Genomic DNA, 22,136 nt, shown 5'->3' on the forward strand with positions numbered 1-22,136 from the left:
TAGTAGCGAAAAGCGGCGGCTTTGAAAACCAAAAAAATGGCAGCTGAATCGCATTTACTAGCTAAAATTGTTTTCTCTCGATAATTTTGACCAACTAGTTGGATTTTACTAAAATAATTCCTCTCGCCCTCATGGCCTTCGGCTTCATGGGCTATTGACTCAGAGCCCATTCGGGCTAGAGGAATAATTGTTAAATATCATTTACGTGTTAATATTTGCAGGCTGTTGGCTCTTTCCTTGAAAGTCTGAAATTCCAAAATATAAGGCCCAGTTAAGAGGCTGGAGTCGACGAGGCGTCTAAATTCGTCTTATGTGCCATGTTTTTATTCTATTTCTTCTCGACCTCCTCATTGTTCTGGTTGTTCATTATCATCATCATTATCATCATCAACATGAACAATACATCAACAACAATTTCACCCACTGTCATCATCGATCGTCATCTTCTTCGACTGAATGCCACTCTTACTATTTCTTTTTGTCCCTCGGTTCTGTGCATAAGTTAACTGTGACAAACGTTTTAATAGTCGCCTATTCACATTAGATAGTTAAACAACAATATAAAATTTATCTTTATTTACTTTTGTTTTTAGTGGTCAGGTGCCCTCGCCTTCTTCTTCCTCCTCACAGCGTTCAGTCAGGCTGTGGATTCGGTTCCATGTATAATGTCTTTGGTGACAGATGCCGTTACTATTGCGACATTGGATATCTCAAAATAAACGGTTCAAATGAGAGAGACTGTCAGGCAAATGGAACATGGTCAGGGCAACCACCCAACTGTCAAGGTGTGAGCATAAACAAAGGGTTAAATGGTATATTGAACTGCTTTTCGTGTTGCAGATATCAAAATGAAATCGTTATTGATGAAACTGCGAGTTCTCGGTATTAGAACGCTCTTTCCCAATTTCGTTTTGCTATTGGGCCATTAGTTTGTGGGGTTTTCGCTGATAATTCTGCCATTTGTATTAGAAAGCGCTCCGTGAACCTTTTATCAGTTACGAGTATAGACAAACGCTTACATGAAATGAGTGAGCATTTGAAAATTAATACTGTTGCACTACGTTTCTTTAGTCGTTCGTTGTAGTTCCCTGGAGCCACCAAAGAACGGGTCCGTAACACCAAATTCGTGCACAGCTTCTCCAGAATACGGTAAAACGTGTTTTTTCTCATGTGCAAGAGGTTACACGCTGCATGGGGAGCAATTCGCTTCCTGTCTTAGCAACGGACAGTGGTCCAAAAGCACCAGTGCTTTTTGTGAAGGTTAGTATAATGTTTGAATAATTTATACGCTATATGCAGGTTCATTTTCTGTGGTCACTCCAATCCATTTGTTTGTCTGAGCAAAGGAATATAACCTTGCAAATGAACTATACCAAATACTATCAGGCCCAACTATTCGACCATTATTACTTTAGACTCATGCGTATTAAATTGTTAAGGTCTCTAATCTATTAAAACGTTTTATTTTAGACGGGGAAAGCCCTTCGTTTGGCTCAACATGCCCCTATGATATAAAACGCTACGCCGACAAAGGGAAGAACTACACAACAGTAAGCTGGCCTTCAGTTTTAGCCACTGATAACTCAGGAGTGACCCCGAATGTTTCTTCTACTGGTGTAGCCAGTATATACTACACAGGAAGGCATACTGTTATATACATCGCCAGCGATGAAGCTGGGAATTCTAGGATCTGCAAGTTTGATGTCATTATTGAGGGTAAGACGAGACTTTGAAATACATTAAACACGCAATCTGCAAAGACGATGTAACAAATATGTCGCTTAAGTGATAAATTTGTACATCAGACCCCAGGTGGATAAGGCCATCGCACAGGATAAATCTCTATCCAGTGGATAACGCAATAAGACCAATTTCCATATATTAAAATTCGTACTTAACTCCGAGGCTTGGGGGAATGAAACAAAAAAATGCATTATTCATTGCTGGGCCTCAAGATCTTTTTTTTTTTTGTTTTATTCCTTTAAGCCTCGATACCAAGTCTGAATTTTAATTTATCGAAATTGGTCTAATGGCTTGCCTAATACTTATCCTCCGGACAGTGATTTATCCGTTGGATTGCGCTATAAAACGTATGAAGAACCTGGGCCTGGGTGAAAGACTAAGCACGTGTTCAAATACGTGCATCTCCCATACATTTGATTAAAAATGAAATTCTCATTACGATGGGAATGGGCTGGCCGGTCAGTTCTGACGAATGGAAAGCGCCCTAAAAGACACTAAGATGAAGTAACTATATCCAGCAGCACGAAATTAACTTATTCTTGCTTTCTGTCATAGTTTTGCGATGCCAAACAATGTTCCCTCCGATGAACGGTTTTTTGGTGGGCAAATGTGAGAATTATTTTGGATCAACCTGTACATTTGGGTGTGACGATGGATACAACTTACTTGGTGCACAAAATATATCATGTGAAGCACGCCCTGGTCACATCACGGGTTATTGGGACAATTCAGTTCCTGTCTGCAAAGGTAAACATAGAATGGTGTAAGACATTTTTGGTATAAACAATGAGGACGACAAGTACCAAGTGGTTAATTGAGTGACCATTTTACCTATTGATGCTAAATAACAAGGAATGTTAACGACTGTGTTCCTTTCTGAAGAAAAAACGGAAAATGGGTGCCTGGGAGTCTGGGATGTCTGGAGGCCTCCACTTTGACCAGCTCGGCCTTTGGACAGAGAACCGCTCTCATGGCTGGTAATCCTCGCAAGCTCCCACACCCACTTTTTACGGAGAGAATGAAATGAACTGTATGTATAATTATCTTGGTCACTGTCTTTTTTTTAGTCCTTATAGTTATTGTCGAACACCATCACCATTACCACTATCACTACCATCATCTCCACCATCAGCGACATCATTATTGTTACCACCATGTCATCATCATTATAATTATCGTTATATCGTAAAACAACCTATGATGAACTTTCCTCAAACAGAAAATCGACTAAGGAAATGCTTTTTGTTCTTGTTTGCGTAGTCCGTAGATGCTCTTCATTAACGGCGCCGCAGTTTGGCTATATTTATCCTTACATGTGCTCATCATATCCCATAAGTGGAACCGTTTGTTATTTGGAATGCAGACATGGATTCCAAAGCAATGGAGGCGTAAAAAAGTTGCAGTGTGGGAATAACGGAAAATGGGACCAAAATGTATCGTCTACTTTGCAGTGCAAAGGTAAGTCGTTTCTTTGGCTTTTTCGTCTGTTTGAAACAAAACAGAAATTAAACTGAACAATGTTGTTTTTCTAAAATAAGGTGCTTAAGTAAATCATGGCCGCCTTTAGTCGTGAGCTTGACAGAAGGTACCGTCGTTCAAGTCGTCTGATGTGACAGTATTAAGGGTTAAATTTTCTCATATGTTGCATTGCAGACGTTGTTCCTCCCGTATTCATGAGCTGCCCATCCGATATTCGCGCCAGTATCAACGATAATTCGTCGGCATCGGTAAACTGGACTTTTCCTGTGGCTACTGACAACAGCGACCAAGCACCACAGATCACTGTATCACCAGCTGGAGTCACTTCACCTTACACGTTTTACTCTTCTACTGTCATTACCTACACTGCAACTGATGCGAGCGGAAACAAGGAAGAGTGCTCCTTTGAAGTCTCTTTGCAAGGTCAGAAAATACTGGGGCATCTATAAACGACTGATTTCTGTAAATTATCGGTTCGGAGAAGCAAATATTGCCAAGAATTTTCTATCGCTTGAATACGGCTAAAAGATTTTTAGATGAGCGTTCAATTTAGGTGCAATTTTCGAAGCTTATCTAAAAAATTCCCTACGATTTTCTGAAGTTTGATTTTTCACATTTTACTCCCCCGTGTTAGGCTAATTTTCGTAGAAAAAGGAAACCTAAAATTTTCAGATACAAAAATGTGATGGAGAGAGGCGTAAGAAAAATTCTCATTTTCGAAAAACGTTCAATTACGTCTTAAATTTTCGGGAAAATGACATTGAAGCCCTTGTAATTTCGAAAAGCCTGAAGTTCCCCCAGGATGACCGAACAGATGCCAATTTTATAGCGTCGCTTAAAATTTATTTCTAGAGATCTAAGAGTGCTCTGGATAGCCCAAAAAGTGTTTTTAATGTATTTAGGAGGAAACCGTCGTTGGGTGCTCCTGAAAATATTCCTTATTGAGAAAGCATGACTGAGGTTAAGATGGCTGGATGTTGGCCAGGATATTGGCCGGACTTTTAATGGACTGAGAGGAAATCAAAGTCCTTAGAGACGTAAATATGCCACACTCTAGTTGGCAATACCGAACTTTCTTGGAATACAAACTAGCGATTTATGATAAGGCCAAAAAATTGAATTTACTTGCGAGGGCAACGCGGGCAATCGAGAGCGGGCCAGATAGACCCATTCTGGAGCTGGAGTCGCCAATCAAAGTACAAGATTCGCTTCACCTTGTCCGCTCATAAATAGTAATTTATAATATATTAAAGAAAGTTACCAATTTGTTTCAAATTGGCCTTTTTCCACATAAAAAAGTCAAATTTGCCAAATTCAGGACGAATCAGGTTTGTAACATGAAAAAGAAGCCGTTCTAATGTTTAATGTTAAAGAAAGTTACCAATTTGTTTCAAATTGGCCTTTTTCCACATAAAAAAAGTCAAATTTGCCAAATTCAGCACGAAAGAGGTTTGTAACGTGAAAAAGAAACCATTCCAATGTTTAATGTTAAACGTAATGCTTGCTTAAAAAGGTTTTACCCATTCCCATCCCTCGCCGGAAATGGACCGTATGTACCTAAGCGTGCATTTGTGTCTAATTTCAACCTCCAAATCAATCGCATGTCTGAATTTAAGACAAAAATCTGAACCACCCATTTCTAAGAATTCATTTTATTTGCAGACGACTCCGGCCCCGAGGTTGTGTACTGCCCACCTGACCAAAACCTAACCGCAACACAGATGAGGACAGTTGTAACATGGATCTCCCCGCAGTTCAAAGACAATAGTAACAGTCCTTTGGTCATTACATGCAGCCATCAAAGTGGGGCACGCTTTTACTGGGGAACCTGGAACGTGCATTGCACGGCGTTTGATAACAATCCAAATAACAATCCTGCCGTTTGCCAGTTTACCATCCGGTTAAAACGTAAGTAGGTAGTACGTGACCTTATCACCTGGGGCCAAGGGATATCCCTGGGAAATTCGGTTGGAGGTGGGCGGTATGCCTCTTGACAACCAGCTATAAAAGGCATGACTTTTCCTACTCTATTTGCCTAGTCCCTTGGCCTCATTATTCCACGCGGTCAAAGCTTTTCAGGTCACGTGGTCCAAGCGAAAATCCCGAGTTTCCCGTCCGTTCGCTTCCAATACGTCCCCAGAGGGAATTGACCGAGAGGGACGGGGAAAACGCCTTACAGGGACTAAGCAACTACCCTATCTCATACCTGAACAGCTGTTCTAATGAGACGAATGACAAAGAGAAGACACACCTGGATACAACATCTACCGGGTCGATCGAAGTAGCAAGGCCGGTGGCGGCGTCTGTGCATATGTCGCAAGTAACTATCGCACAGAACTGTTAGCCGGCATCTCTAATATTTCCATCAACGGTTTTCATCAGCTCTGGTTGAAAATACAGTCAGGAACTTAAAGTCAATTATTATTTGCACTGTTTATAGAACTCCAGATACAATGTTTACCTGTTTGGAGGACGATTTGGCAGCCACTTTGATTTACCCTTTTACTCTGGACAAGCCTGTGTACGTAATGGGGGACTCCTAATCTCCTAAATGCAGAATGCACTGAAACGAAATCCCTAACTAGTTTCTGCGAGTCGTTTAATCTGTCGCAGTTGATTGCTTCTCCTACAAGAGTAACGGACTCATCAAGTTCTCTTACAGATGTGATTCTCACTTCACAGGCTAAACAAGTCATTAAAGCTGATGTAATAGACTGCTCAATAAGTGACCACGATATCATCTTTGCCGATCTGCGTTTAAAAGCATCTCTACCTAAAGTCACTTACGTCAAAACAAGAAGTTTTAAAAACTATAATCCTGACGCATTTCAGTATGACATGTCTTTCGCTTCTTGGTCTGTCTTGGAAATATTCGACAACGTCGACGACAAATTACTTGCATTTAATCTTCTTTTCAATGAGATTCTTGACCACCATGCTCCGATCAGATCAATTAAAGTTCGTGGAAAGCCAAATCCTTGCATAACTGAGGAGACACACGAGCTTATGAAATCTAGAACTATTGGTGAAAGAGAGCACGCAGAACTAATAATCCCGCTAACTGGTCTACTTACAAAAAGCTTAAACACCAAGTGAGAAAGTTAATAAGAGCAGCGGAGAGTCGAATTTGTCAAGGATCACATTCAAAACAATCCACGAAATACAAATTGTATTTGGAAGGCAATTCGCCTTTGTCTCCCTAAAAGATCTGTCACCCCAAAAGTATATAGCAAAGATGACGACAAGACCGTGGCGGATGATTTTAACAACTTTTTTGCATCAGTCGGAAAGGCTACAAATTCTAAAATTGAATCTTGCTGAAGAGCACAACTTCGTTCTTCATGAAAACGTTTTTACTTCTAAATGTTTTCCTGCTAGTGAGCAATTTACATTTAATTATGTTGATTGTAAACAGGTCGCGGACGTCATAAACGCAATGCCTTCTAATAAGGCTCCTAGCATTGACAAGGTGCCAACTCGAGTCCTTAAGAACAGCCTGTTGATCACACTCCCTTTCATTACGTCAGTCATCAATGCTTCTCTTTTAGCTTCAATCCCAGAGGTCTGGAAAACTGCCGAAATTACACCTATTCCCAAACAAGGCAACCACGAACTTCCTAACAATAACAGACCGATTTCCCTCCTACCTGCATTGTCAAAGGTTTGCGAGAGAGTGGCTTATAATCAGTTTGTCCCCTATTTGACAACCAAGGAAAGGCTTACCACAAAACAAAGCGGCAACAAAAAATGGTTCTCTACTGAGACATCTTTAATTCACACAACTGATGCATTTCTCAAAGGAATTGATGATAAGAAATTGACTGCCTGCGTGCTTTTAGATATGAGTAAAGCCTTCGACAGCGTTGACCACCAAATATTGTTACGTAAAATACAAAGCGTCGGCGCCTCAAGCAGCGCGCTAAAATGGTTTAACAGCCACCTTACAAATAGATATCATGTTGTACGAATTCATAGTCCTGTTTCTGATCCTCTTCCAGTTGAATGTGGCGTTCCTCAAGGCAGTATTCTAGCCCCCCTATTATTTAGCATATACGTAAATGATCTACCAGAAGTTCCAAGGCATTGCTCCACAGAATGTGATGTAGACGATACAAAACTGTTTGTTTCTTTTAAATTTACACGAATCCCAACGCATTGTCCAAGAAATGAATGAAGATCTCCTGCAGGTGGGCAACTGGTGCTTCAGAAATCGGCTACTACTGAATCCAGACAAGACAAAATTAATTGACCTCTAAGCTCCATGAATTTCACTTGTCTTTGTAAGGGAAAGGACATTTCCCCAGTGCAATCAGCGAGAGATCTTGGCGTAATTTTGGATCCGAACTTAACATTTGATAACGATATAAGGACCTCAGTGTCGGAATGTATCGCACGTCTAGCGCAAATTAACAGGGTCAAACATTGCTTAGATAAAAATTCGTTGTTAACCGTAATACATGCCTTGATCTTCAGCAAAATGTACTACTAGTACTGTTCGAATGTTTGGACGAATACTACAAATAATACTTACATCCCAATTTATTACCCGTGAGCAAGTTAGCGAACGAACAACTCGGAGTAGCAAAAAGCTAAACATCCCTCTTTTCAGAACTGCTCCCGGACAAAGAACCTTTTATGACACGACTATTAAGCTTTGGAACAATTTGGAATCTTTTCTTAAGTTAAGCCCATCTGTTAAAATTTTTAAACGTTCCTTTTTAAAAAGGAGCCAGCTTTTAGATAATTTTGTAAATACTTCTTAGTTAAGTTTAAAACATTGTAATTAGTATTAGATTAAGTGTTGTAATTAGTTATTATAAATAATGCAATATAATCATTGTTCCTGAAAAGCCCCTTTGGGAAGGTAACAATAAAGTATGTATGTATTTATGTACACCAAATTCCAGATACAGGTACCACATAGCACAAAACCTTACACAATGACAGCAGCCAGACGGTTAAAATCTATACTTATTAACCAATTAGCCACTTTCACAGCCCCCCAATTGCTTTCTAATTCATTTTCATGGTATCAATGTTCATCTCATAAGGTAATTCACAGTCACAAAACTATGCTAGTTTTACAAGGGAAAGCCTTGGCAACATGCATATAGCAGCCCTCCGTTAATTTGTCTTTGAAATGAAACATACGCCTGCAGATCATAACGCTGGTCTGCCAATCTGCAAACTCACAAAATCACACATGTAGCCACCATTAGCTGAAAATAGAATAATCTTAAGTTTCCACTAGCTCTGGAATTAAGAATGCATCAACGTAGAGTCAACTTAATATTTAGGATTAGGCGTACTTCAATACCGAAGGGTAACTTTAAATTTAAAGAGAGGCACATGGTTGATTTAATATCGATCCGTACTAAGTTTGTCATAATCTGCCTTCATACAGCGAGAGATTGCATTGATCTGCCGCCTCCCAAGAACGGGGCAAAGGCTTGTGATGACTGGATGTTAGGAAGATTTTGTACTCCCTCTTGTAACAGCAATTGGGATTTTGCTCAACGACTGTCTCCATTTGCAATGTGGGTATGTGGAGCATCAGGGACATGGTCTCCACCAACCCGGTGGCCAGATTGCTCAAGTAAATGGAAAATTACTGTTTTATAACTAGCATATATGTTGGGTTGTAATTTTAACCTTGCATAAATTTTTTTCCATTTGTTTCAACCCATTATCATACAATTCCATCCCTAAAAACTAAGGGCAATAAAATGTAAACCAAGGATGAAATTAAACCCCAATTAACATAGACCAGCCTATTACTAAAGAGGGTGTTATCCGACCATAATTACTTACGGGGCTGTTAACAGCCTTAGGCGATAACACCCCCCTCGATCTCCATAATTATTCAGATCCTATTCAGCCTCAACCAATAACTCCAAGTAAATGTGTTCCTTTCACGGAGACGAATGTCTGAGCCTACTTATTAACCCTCAGCTAACGTAAGTGGAACCACAGTTCCGACGAAGAACATCGTATCGCTAACAAGGGCTAACAGGTTTGTTTTTTTTTTCTTCGGGCTTCTCTTGGTAGTCGGTAAAAATGCATGCATAACCTGCAATGATTTTTCTTCATTTTATTCAAAATAAGCGGTTCATATATGATTTATGTCATATAATTTGTCTTGACCAATTATGTGGATCAAAGAAACCCTTCGTATTCCTTATTTGACGGTTATGTACAACGTGAAATTTTCAAAGATGCTATGCTAAACACATCCATCTACTTATTGATTTGAGCGCGGGTTTAAATTTGTTCCTGGATGGTAAGGATTCTGTGCAAAAACATAACATGCTATAACAAGTCTTGTTATACAGCTGAAATTTTTTCCCAACAGCGTGCGGTCTCATTGGTGACTTCGAGATCACATGACATCTAACGATAAGACTGTTTCCCGCCAAAATTTGTGAGCGGGCAACATTGCAAACTTTATGACGTTAGAGGGTAACAGTGCACTGTTACCCGAGGATGCTGACCCCTCGCGAGATTCATTTTCATATATAAATTTGCACACGTTATTCTTCGTGGGCTATATAACAAATCATTCAAAGACTGGTCCCTCAGGAAACAGTTAATTTTGTTTCCCGAGGTTTGGGAAACATTCGAGATTCTCGGGAAACAAAATTAACTGTTTCCCGTGGGATCAGTCGTTAAGTGTTTATTAATGTATTTCTAACAAATCTCTACAGAGGTATACCAAGCAGGTGAAGCTCGAATGGCGATGGATTTGTACTATTTCGACGGAGATTGCCGTACACCTGAAGCCCAAACACAAATAAGACAGAACTTCATTCGGATTTTAAACGGGTCCCTTTTTCGAATGATATGCCAAGACCCTGCGTTCAGAGATCGCTGCACGGCTGAGAACGTAGAGGTAACATGCGGTGTGGTTACGGACACCAGCACAAGACGGAAAAGACGTTCATCAGGTTGGTGCAACATTGGTTGAGTATCATAGCGGTACTTCCAGCAACTAGCCGGGGCATAAACCAATGGACCCTTTCTTGCAGTAAAACTGAGTTGACTGAACTTCTCGGAAGGACGATTGACGCGAGATCGAAGACCATCAGTCATAGTGTAATTGGGTAGTTTTTTAGGGCTATTTTTCCAAAACAGGGTTCTTTATTACTCAGTGACAAACTTTTACCTGGAGATGCTTTGAGTAGCTCAAGAAATACGACTCTCGGGTCAAGTCCAGAGTCTCTGTATAGTGACAACAGAAAATCGATCTGACCTTATACAAAATATTTGAACTGTTAAGAGACTGTCTCAAAGCGATATTTACAAATTGTATATGTTTATTTGGGGGTGATTTTTTCATTCTTCAGATGGTGTTGGTGATCGTATTGGGACAAAAGTCCATCTTGATATTATTGGTAAGTTCTGTACAGCCGAGGTCAGACCCAAAAACGTCCTTCACTTTAATGTTTCATACCCCCCCCCCCCCCCCCCCCCCCCTACGCCCTGCTACCTAGTTTCAGGGCTTCATATTGGGTTATTATGTGTTACAATCAGTCATGCGGTTCTAATATGTCCTCTCATAAGGTACTGAAAGTCTCCGGAAAACTCAAACCAATTCCATTTAGAAACTGGTACAATGGAAAGTCCACTCCTTGAGGCTTTCTATCATACACGCCTTTCTACATTAAATGTACAGGAGTAATTTCTTGCCATAATAGTGATTAAAATGGTGAAAACAAACATTAGACGATAAGTTATACTCTCAAATTCAAAATCCACATTTACTTCCGGAGCTACATTCCCTGCTATTCTCGAAGAACAGTATACGTTGCTTAACACCGCCTTTGAAGAGTTGGCCAACAGCTGAAAGTAAGATTCCAGTGACAAAGATTACAACAATTTCACTTAACAATTGCTGGTATACAGGCCGTAGCTAGTGCAATTTTGCAAAAAGACTAGGGAAGATTAATTTTTTTAAAATTCAACTCCAATACTTATGACGGATAAATCTTTGGAAGGACCTCGATTGTTTTTTTTGGGATGAAATTATTGCTCTTAAGTAGGCCCTTTGTTTCTTACAACGAGCTTTTGCCACTAGCTTGTCATGTAACAATGCACCTCTCCTTTCGCAGTAATCCTCGGCAACAGTACCGGAGTAGATGACGACGAACAAAGCAAGATCGAAGCAGGTTTGGCAGGCGTAGAGATTGCCAAAAACTTAAGCAGTGAAATCAGGAAAGCAGTTAAGATTGGTGTCCTCAATCTGACCATAAATGGCACGGTGTTTGTTCCTGATGAACAGTCGCTGAACTTCTCAGAACCTGTGATACTTTGTGTAAAAGGACAATCCTTTAGAGATGGAGTCTGTGGTAATTTATTTATTATTATCATACACATACTAGGAAAGCAGAGGAAATTAGGGAGCTTTGACATTGACCTCTGTTTATGATATTGTCTCTGAATTTTGCTGTCATTATTTTATTAAAATTAAAGGTCTAATGCTGTTCTAAGCAAATTGCATACAAAGAAAAACACTTCATCGAAATACAACTGAAAACGTGAAAAACGGGAAAACTGAGAAAAGTAGAGGAGTTGCCCTCAAGTGGCTTTAGGTGGCCCTTCCAAAATCCTTCGTGAAAACCACCTCCAGCAAGCCAAATATAATTCTTTCTCACTTAAGACCAGAGCAGCATTATCTTTATTACCATTATCGCCATCATCATAATCACCACCACCACCACCACCACTGTGATTATCATCATCACCATTATCATCAGCACGAGCAACACCAACAGCAGCAGCAGCATCGCCACCAATATTAGATATATATTCTTCTTTCATTTCTCACTATGATATATTTTGCATTGCTCAGTAAGCTGTTCACCAGGAACATACCTAAACAAAACCCTTGGTACATGTGAAGACTGCCCTGTCGGATCATATCAAGAGGAAGAGTCACAAGAAACATGTGTGCCATGTCCATCGAGAACCTCAACGGAAGAAACAAGATCTGACGATCGATCTAATTGTACAGGTACAAGCAGCCTGTTGTAGTACTATTACTCAACTTTACTTTATTGAATTTGTTGCATGTTATCAGGTAATATGTAGATAAAAATATATAAAATACGTTAGACAAAGAAAAACAAAGTAAGAAACAAAAATTGCAACTGGAGTAGAAATCAGGACAATGTCCCTGTCGATATCTTGCCCCAAGAACCAATTAAAATTAAAAAAAATAATAAATAACATAAATAACAGAACCCTCGCCCCCAACCTTAACCACTATTTGCCCCCTCTCCATAAACAGACTACCTAAGTATCACCCTATACCTCACTAGCTGGCAGGACATAAGAAAGAGTATTGCGAGTGTAATTATCTAAAAATCCTTTCCTTAAAACTAGATAGTGACTGATTCGTGCTTTGGATGTCGACAGGTAGCTTGTTAAGCCTATACGTATTATATTATCTTCAATGCTGTTTTCTACCACTTTTTTGCCCACCTAGCTATATACTCAAGGTACAGTTAAGTTGAAAGCTTGTATAAGATAATGTTTTGTAGTTAAGGTAACTTGACCCAGTTTTTTTTAGGGGGCACAATCCTACTTTGAAGCTCTCTGGTATCCCCACCTTTACTTTTATCGTAAGTCTAACACATAGAATGGATAACATATAGATCAATCTACAATATAACACAAAATTTTTGGCGATCGGAGTAAATGTCACGTGGTTATAATGCCACGCCCCTTTGAGGTCTGAGTCGAAAATCTGCTGTTGCCGGCATTTTTTCGTGAAAATCTCTCGGCTACACATAGTGCGCATTAGTGCCTTGCGCTGAACAGAGTTTCACCAAAATCGCAAAGACCCAATTCGAGAAATTCAGCGGTTTCCAAATTTAGGTCATAATTTATCCGAAAATGATAAGCAAACTTTACACGATTATATCTAATAAACTATGTGATTCATCCCTTTATTTTGGGCATCGTTATAACAGATGGGTCCTTGCAAGTCAGCAAAACGCTTTAGGGCCTTGTAAATGCGCGCGATTTCGAGCAAAGCGAACACATAGAAATTATAGTTTTCGCTATTTGTTGACGTTTGTCAGCGTTTAAGAGTCATTCTCACGAAAAAAGCATTTTCTTAAAAATTCGTAGTTTTTTTCCCTTCAAATTTTTTCAGGGCCACAGTTGATTAACTAACTACCCGGACTCTGAATTTCATGGTCATTGAAATACTGTGACATTATCTTCTATAAGCCCAAACTTGAGTAAACATTGAAGATTTTTAGCGTTTTGTGCTGAGTTTGTGCTTTGGGAGTAGCACTTCTTGAGGCTTAAGGCTTAACACTCATCAACATTGATATATCTCCGACAGGCTTTTCAAGAAACTAGATTACGTACAAGAAAAAAATAACTTCTTTTCATTTCTCTTACACAAAATAGCGTTGTGTAAACCTGGGTCATATTCACCCACCGGATTAGAGCCTTGTATCCAGTGTGAAAAGGGGTTTTATCAAGAAACAGAGGGACAGCGTCTCTGCATAAAATGCGGTGTCAACACAACAACTCCAGAGGAGGGATCAAACAGTTCAATGCTATGTGCAGGTAAAAATCACAGTGTGCATTTTATGAACAAACAAAACGCACAGACAAAACTTCTAAATGTACAGAAGTGCATTTCTAGAGTTAAGTATTCATTAAAATGCATTATCTGTGAGCCTAGAGATAAGTGTCTGATGTAACATAGGTTTAGACTATCCCAATAGAATTTCAAGAAAAACTATTTCCCAGGCCCCAGTTGCTTAAAAGGTGGATAGTGATATTCACTGGATAAATCATTATCCAGTGGATAACCAATTACCCTTCGTAATACTTATTCATTGGATAGCGATTTATCTGGTGGGTAGCGCTGTCCAACTTTTAAACAACCGGGGCCACACCGCCAAACTATTTATTAACTGAGCCACACCACAGAACACGGTAAGCTAGCGTGCATGGGCGTTATCAATGGCTAGCCGTAAACGCCCAATACAGATCTGCTGCTCATATTTTATCTACTACTAGTTGACATACTGTAGACAATGAATTATCAGCTATTTATTTGAAAAGCTAAATCATTATTGATATGGGCAAATAGATTCACTACAAGTACTACATAAGAGTTTGTCTTACTTGTATTTTTTGTTGTTCTTTCCTCCAGTCCCCTGTCCTCCAGGTTCTTTCTCTCCTACTGGACTGGCTCCTTGTACTTTGTGCAACCGGCGCTCCTTTCAGCCCCACAACGAGAGCCGCATCTGCGTCCCATGCCCAGGAACAACTGCAACTGTCCTGCGAGGGGCAAAAACTTCTCAAGATTGCATAGGTGAGTGGTACCTATCGACTCTAAGTTAGCTGTTCCATTGAAGGGCCGCCAGGCTCGATTAACTATAGTTTCTGAAAACGAAGGTAACAAGAAAGTTTCCATGGGCAAGAATACTTATTTTATCTCGCCTTTTTGATCCTCAGAAATTAACGAATGCGATTCCAGTCCCTGTCGAGGCAACTCTAACTGCACAGACCTTATAGCTGACTTTCTGTGCTCCTGCCAACCTGGCTACACTGGTAAACAATGTGAGACCAACATTGACGATTGTCAGGACCAGCCTTGTTTCAATAACGGCACCTGCCATGACCTGGTCAACAATTACACCTGCACATGCAGACAAGGATACCAAGGATCTAATTGTGAAGATGATGTTGATGAGTGCGTGACATCCCCTTGTTCCAATAATGCTTCGTGCAGTAATTATCCAGGAGGATACAACTGTCAATGCAGACCAGGGTTTACCGGAAAGTTATGCGAAACAGACGTGGACGAATGCGAGTTATCACCGTGTCTAAATGGAGCAACTTGTAGGGATGGAATAAACAGCTACACCTGCCTCTGTGCAACAGGTAAGACTAAGTGAGTAATATAATATAACGATGAAGTGTAATATTAACAACGTGTATTATGTCGCAGGCTTCCAAGGAAACGATTGCGAAGAGAATATCGATGACTGTACATCTGACCCTTGTCAGAACGAAGGCAAATGTGTGGATGGAGTTGGAACATACCACTGCATCTGCCCTGCAGGATTTAATGGAACCAACTGTCCACATAACATTGATGAATGTGCTAATGTAGACTGTAAGAACAATGCAACATGTATTGACCAGATCAATGGGTTTTATTGCGCATGCCAGAACGGTTTCACAGGAAATAAGTGCGAGGTGAACATTGACGAATGCGCTTCCAATCCTTGCAGGAACCAAGCTAGGTTTGTATTTATGTACTTTAAAGTCGAATTTTGTTATTGAAATTGCTTTCAAATAACTTTCCCAAGACAATCTGTATTATTCAAAAGTGTCGTTATCGGTCAATATACCACATCAGATTTTAACGAAAAATATAAACACATTTCCTGCTTCCAGTGTTCGAAGAACTCCGAGGAGAAGTATATCTTACCTCAGCACTACATCTGATTTAAAGGTCTTCAACGAGTTTTAAGTAATTTCTAATCAGAGGCAGTAAATTAACTAGTAAATTGAGTAAAGAAAGAAAGTAGAGAAAAGGAGAAAAAGAACGCTACCAAACTATAAAGCTAAGGCGCTGTTATTTCCATCTCGTTAGGTGTGCGGATATGATTGACACTTATCGATGTGAATGCAAAGATGGTTTCGATGGCCTCCATTGCGAAAACAACATTGATGAATGCGCCTCAAATCCTTGTTCAAACAATGGTACATGTCACGATGGCATCAATAATTTCACCTGCGCTTGCCCAGTGGGTTTCACAGGAAATACCTGTAGTTTAGACATCAACTATTGCTCATCAACGCCGTGCTTGAATAATGCCTCCTGCTTTGATGGACGCACTTCCTTTACCTGTCAGTGCTCTGATGGATTCAATGGAGACCAATGTCAGTACAACATCGACGAATGCGAGAATGCAACATGTTTCAATGGCGGAACATGTATCGACGGCATTGATCAATACACGTGTGCCTGCCAAGCGGGATTTACCGGATTCAACTGTGAATTAAATATTGATGACTGCGAGCATAATCCGTGCTTAAACGATGGGACTTGTTCGGACTTGATAAATGACTTTAAATGTACCTGTAGGAGAGGTTATACAGGAAAGAACTGCAGTGTCGATATTAACGAATGTTTCAGTTTTCCTTGTCAAAACAATGCAACATGCAATGATAAAGTCGACGGCTACACTTGCAGTTGCGTTGATGGCTTCAGTGGAATACACTGCGAAAGGAATATTGATGACTGTTTAGGTCACGGTTGCGCTAACGGTTCCACCTGCAGGGATGAGGTTAACAGCTACACTTGTGACTGTCCTCCTGGGTTCTGGGGAAGGTTCTGTGAATCTGAAGTAGACGAGTGCGAGTCCTTTCCTTGTAACAATGGTGGAACTTGCAACGATCAGGTACCTTGCAATGCCAGTACTTCTTTGAATAAATGCCCTCTACAACACACTGTTAATTAACAATTAATGAATGAGGCTGAGTATCTTATGAAGAATTATGGAGATCGAGGAGGGTGTTATCCGTCGAGGCGGTAGGCTGATGCGGATAACACCCTCCGAGATCTCCATAATTCTTCATAAGATACGAGTTGTCCCTCCGAGTTGTCTTCTTGCCTGTTGTGCTGTATTTTTAGCCATTATTTCGCCTAGTTCCAGCTGTAGTTCTTAATCTTGAAACGAGTGAAGTGTCCGCCATTTTAGTTTTTACAACGACAACAACTCAATCTCGTCCCCAGGTCTTCTCGGTTAACGGTGCATTAACCTGTAGAAGGCTGTATTTTTGACATCATTTCCTCGTTAAACACAAAATTCTTCCAAATTTGGTCATAAGTAACTGGTTATTGTGAATTATGCGTGTGCTTTTAGCCAATCAGAATTGGGGAAATATTTTGAATGAATAATAAGTGTTGATAAATGCTTATCCCGCATCATTAACCTGCAGACGTAAAAGTACACGCCCCAATAAAGTTCAACTATTATGTGATACGGCCAGAAGATAAGTAGGAATTCAAATGACGTAATGTACAACTGAAGACCAAAAGAAATGTTTTAAGGACTTCTCTATGACTTCTGAAAGTTTGATGGATGACAAGAATTTAAAGTGTCTATAGATCTGACATTGTCATATTAAGAAACCTCTCTTTCGGGCATTGGAGACACACTAGCAAGTGGTTTCTATTCGCGAGAACCTTCAAGCCATAGATTTTGTTATAATGCATAACACAGCCTCTAAGTATAATGAGAAAACTGGATTTCTTGTCGGCTTTCATATCATTTTATTTTTAATTTATTAGCTTCGCCAAAAAACAAACAAACAGAAAGAACGTTGGCAGGGACACTGCAACAGCTGTGGCCAATTACAGCGGGCTCGCTTAGTACAACACCACCACCACCACCACCAAATAAATTAGCAGACCTCATTTTCAGAGATGGTATTGTTATAACAATCTTATAAATAAAACCAATGTATAGTTAAAAGGACAGAATGCGTAGATGTCAAACATATTCCGGTTTGACAAGTATAATTCATAGCAACGGTATGAATACGTCTTTTGCTTATAGATCCCTTCATTTCTCCCCAGGTAAACGCTTTTGAATGCACCTGCCAGGCGGGCTTTGCTGGACACCAGTGCGAAATAAACATTGATGACTGCCAATCAATGCCGTGTTTAAACAACGCTACTTGCGTAGACCTGATAGCTAACTACACGTGTTCCTGTCCTAGTGGTTTTACTGGGCTCTATTGCGAGAGTCGCATTGATTACTGTGGGGAGGCAAACTGCACTCAGAATGGAGTTTGTGTTAATCTATTCACAGGTAAAAGTCATAGTAAAGCATGGATTCTATGCAATCGTTCATATCGTCTTGCCGCCAAGATTCCAGTCTATATACAGACTTAGTTCTATTAAGACTATTTTGATCGCTCCAATGGGCCCTCAGCAGCTCGATATCTCAAGCATGTTAAGGCATGGCCTGAGGCTAATTGGCATAAAATCTTATAATGATAATAACTTTGTGAAAATTTATCAGAACCTTCCCAAATTTGGCAACCTCAGAAAAATCGGTAGTCTTCATTTTTCTGTTACGTGAAAAATCAGATATTTGAGTCACGTGACCACTTATGGTCGAGTCCAGGAAAGAAAAGAAAACTAAAATGGAGTGGCGAGATGCCACACAATATATATTAAATACAGTATTTTTGTTATTGTATCATCATTTCTCGCTGGAATCTGGCCGGAATGGTTGACTCACGTTTTTATTTAATTAGTAATTAAGCAAAATAGGTCAGGTGACACTTTTCACCCGTTAATATCTTTTTAAGAAATTAAAAATTCTCTCCGTTCCGGCCCGGGAAAAGATTCGTTCGGTAAAACAAACATTTACACATGGTTCAATTTTAGTTGTAATCAACCATTCCTACCCCATTTTGAATATCTTTCTTAATATCATTATGACGTCACGTTTCACGAGACTACATCACTTCAACCCTAATTAATTTAACGCCTCAAAAGAAAGTTTCTCGAAAGTTTTTTGCAACTTTTAGAATTAAAATGCATGGCAGTAGAAGAAAAGCTGTCTTATCTTCGCGGGAGGTCGAGACCAAAAATTGAGCCAGGCCTTAACATGCTTGAGATCACTCCAGTTGGCACTTGGCAGCCTAACAGTCACAAGGTACAAAAACACCTTGCACGAGAGATAAAGGCGCAGTGGGATCCACTTGAAAGAAAGTAAAGTCGCATTTTAAATGATGTAATCGTGTTTCTTTTTTTCTTGTTCCATTGCCTCCCATACTCTCTGGCAAGGCGTTTTTGTCTCACGCGACTGTTAAGCTGCAAAGGGCCCATCGCCATTCCCCGGGATCGCCTCGCATTCGTTGGAGGGGTGTCCATATTATGGCCTTGATCGCCTGAACACAGTTTGAGACGACACGTGTGATCGACACGACTAGGACAATTACATGGAAACCAGGCTCAACAGAACTTGACGAACAACTTTTGCGCCAAGAAAATGATAATTTTATTAACTCTTTAGCGAAGCATTTTAGTAGCGAAACACTCTCCTTTTTTTACCAATCTCTTTTTTGCACCGGTTTTCCGCCAATTTGTATGGAATTGGCGTAACATGAGACATGGCGAAACTGAAAGTTTAATTTCCCGCTAATTAGATGAAAATAAGTTTCATGCTGTTTTTGGCACACGTGCATAAGCCAAAACTGTTAAAGTGCGACAAGAGTCGGAACTTTGTGCACTGGTATGTAGTTGTCTCGCTTACTACTTTACGGAGCCATAGAGTACTAAAGTGTGACGTCATAAAATGAAATTTCTGAAATTATGGGATTTGTCAGGATATTCTGAAAGAACAATGTCCAAGAGGCCTACTTGCCAAAAATGAACATTTGGGGGCAAATTGTCTCTGAGATCGTAGCCCAGTTATGCCTACTAAACTCCATACAAACCCTTCTAAATTTTTTCTGGGTCGACCCGAAAAAAAATTAGAAGGGTTTGTATGGAGCTTTCTGAGTATAACTGGGCTACGATCTCAGAGACAATTTGCCGCGAAATGCTCATTTTTGGCAAGTAGGCCTCTTGGACATTGTTCTTTCAGAATATCGTGACAAATCCCATAATTTCAGAAATTTCATTTTTATGACGTCATCACTTTAGTACTCTATTGTCATAAACAGTAACACACTTAACGTGTTTTTTTTATCGTTCTTACATACAGGTTTTAACTGTAAATGCAACGCTGGTTACTTTGGCGAGTACTGCGAGTTTGAAATTGACGAATGTTCAGCAAAACCCTGTTTCAACAATGCAACATGTCATGATGCCATCAACAATTTCACTTGTTCGTGCTCCGCGGGGTTTACGGGGAGGTACTGTGAACAGAACATAGACGATTGTGTCAATAACTCCTGTCAAAATAACGCCACTTGCGTTGACCACACACTGGGTTACTCTTGTCTATGTGATGAAGATTACAATGGAACGTTTTGTGAAACGGAGATCAACAAATGTGACTCCTCTCCGTGTCAAAACAATGGAACATGCATAGTTGAAAGGCCTGGATACATATGCAGATGCCCCGATCAGTTTGCAGGAGTAAACTGCGAAAACTTAACTGACCGCTGCTTATCGTCACCATGTCAGAATGGCGGAACGTGTCACGCTAACAACGCCACGGGAAGCGTCTCTTGTTTATGTAAAACAGGTTTTACAGGAAGCACCTGTGATGTGAACATTGATGATTGTGCATCGGAGCCCTGCATGGCCAACTCCTTTTGCCTTGATTTGGTAAACGAATACGAATGCAAGTGTTACCCATCTCACACAGGAGATAACTGTGACATATGTAAGTAACGATATCCTCATGGACCATTTCCGAGTTGAGCCTCTGTTTTAAAGCGAGGCTTAGCGCGAAGCTATCGATATGAAAATGAATTTCCATTCCCAGCAATGAAACTCACTTTCACAAGAAATGTTTTGCACTTAGTCGCAACTCTCTCTTTCAGCTCTTTTGAAAGTACGATTGTTTGAACTCGGAAATGGTCTATTCCTCAACTCAATCGAGGCGCTGAAATAATTTGTTATGCGACGTCAAACAGACCATCTTGATGCTGATTATAGTAATGACGATCAAACTTATGCCTATTAATGGTAGTGAAACTGTTACCGCTTAACTTTCATGCACCGCTATCTCTGTACTTTTGTGGTGATAAAAAGGCCAGCTGGTCAATTGTTTTAAATTTATAGAATATTTTTAATTCAAAGATGGTTAAGACCTGCGATAACTCCACTTCGATGGATCGCATAAACATGTTCGTTGATCCTGTTGCCATTGAGAAGATCCATTCCAAGCTATAAATCGTTGTGTTACGTTACAGAATGTAATAAAGCGACACTTCAACGAAATTACTTAATATAAAACTAAACCTCTTACATTCCTTTTTCAGTCCTTGGCAGCAATTTTGATTTGATTTTCAAGCGCCATACTGCAAGCGACATGGTTTTATTATCAGACGGTGAAAACATCCCTACAATGAGGTTTTTTACCATCGCCCTGTTTGTCCAAGCAGACTCCGAGTACAGCTCAGGAACACTCTTCAGTTACAGTGTGCCTGGTGCACCACAAGACGTGATAATTCTTTCATTCACTGAGTCACAAGTTAAGCTCACGATTAAAACTGAAGTCGTAGCAGCTGATTTCAAATTACCAGACAATCGTTGGACCTACATGGGCGTAGTTTGGAACGGAACGACAGGAGATGTGTCCGTGTACATCAATGGCCCTGAAATAAAAAGGGCCAGGAACATTCTCAAAGGTGAGGTTTTATTGACTCCTTAACCGCAACTGTCATCGGCACACAAGTTTGAAAAATTTGAAATCTTTTCACTTTATCAATCTATTGCAGCCAAACTAACACAAACGATCAATCAGATATAGTAATAGTATTCTGAACATTTTAAGAGCTGATCACTAAGTCGACAGCATGGACTGTACTGCAAATGGTCCATGATAACTTTGAAATCAACGATCAAAATTGAGTACACTTTCACGAGTTCAGTTTTGTTGTAAAAATCCAGGTGACACCATCACTGGAGGGGGATGGATGGTTCTTGGCCAGGAGCTCCTCGCTGGAAAACCAACAACTTCGTTATCGACTGCTTTTGTTGGTACATTACATCAAGTCAGCTTTTGGGACGTGCCTGCTACTGCTGATCACATGTGGAATGCAGCACACAACTGTACTTGGCCAATTGCTGGAAGTGTGCGAGCATGGAGCAGTTTTCTTCCAGGAATCAAAGGCAAAGTGGAAAAGCGATTCATCACGCAATGTCAAGGTAATGAGAGTCAGTAACAGGAAGCGCTGCAGAC

General features: G+C 40.1%; 1 protein-coding gene across 1 annotated transcript in view; it reads left to right on the forward strand.

The window, feature by feature from the left end:
• Positions 1 to 22,136, forward strand: part of LOC140923553 (uncharacterized) — a 38,081-nt gene that overhangs the window by 10,930 nt on the left and 5,015 nt on the right. The window contains exons 11-31 of the mRNA XM_073373626.1: positions 594 to 785; positions 1,072 to 1,260; positions 1,471 to 1,716; positions 2,299 to 2,490; positions 3,004 to 3,201; positions 3,397 to 3,645; positions 4,885 to 5,130; positions 8,627 to 8,818; positions 9,927 to 10,166; positions 10,566 to 10,613; positions 11,331 to 11,567; positions 12,071 to 12,232; positions 13,642 to 13,803; positions 14,399 to 14,560; positions 14,704 to 15,132; positions 15,200 to 15,497; positions 15,851 to 16,661; positions 17,843 to 18,077; positions 19,986 to 20,612; positions 21,214 to 21,582; positions 21,845 to 22,102. Coding sequence (XP_073229727.1) covers positions 594 to 785; positions 1,072 to 1,260; positions 1,471 to 1,716; positions 2,299 to 2,490; positions 3,004 to 3,201; positions 3,397 to 3,645; positions 4,885 to 5,130; positions 8,627 to 8,818; positions 9,927 to 10,166; positions 10,566 to 10,613; positions 11,331 to 11,567; positions 12,071 to 12,232; positions 13,642 to 13,803; positions 14,399 to 14,560; positions 14,704 to 15,132; positions 15,200 to 15,497; positions 15,851 to 16,661; positions 17,843 to 18,077; positions 19,986 to 20,612; positions 21,214 to 21,582; positions 21,845 to 22,102 — 5,742 coding nt within the window. The remainder of the gene's footprint in view (positions 1 to 593; positions 786 to 1,071; positions 1,261 to 1,470; positions 1,717 to 2,298; positions 2,491 to 3,003; positions 3,202 to 3,396; positions 3,646 to 4,884; positions 5,131 to 8,626; positions 8,819 to 9,926; positions 10,167 to 10,565; positions 10,614 to 11,330; positions 11,568 to 12,070; positions 12,233 to 13,641; positions 13,804 to 14,398; positions 14,561 to 14,703; positions 15,133 to 15,199; positions 15,498 to 15,850; positions 16,662 to 17,842; positions 18,078 to 19,985; positions 20,613 to 21,213; positions 21,583 to 21,844; positions 22,103 to 22,136) is intronic.

Source organism: Porites lutea, chromosome 13 (genome assembly GCF_958299795.1).
Source record: "Porites lutea chromosome 13, jaPorLute2.1, whole genome shotgun sequence".
In the NCBI taxonomy this organism is placed as follows: Eukaryota; Metazoa; Cnidaria; class Anthozoa; order Scleractinia; family Poritidae; genus Porites; species Porites lutea.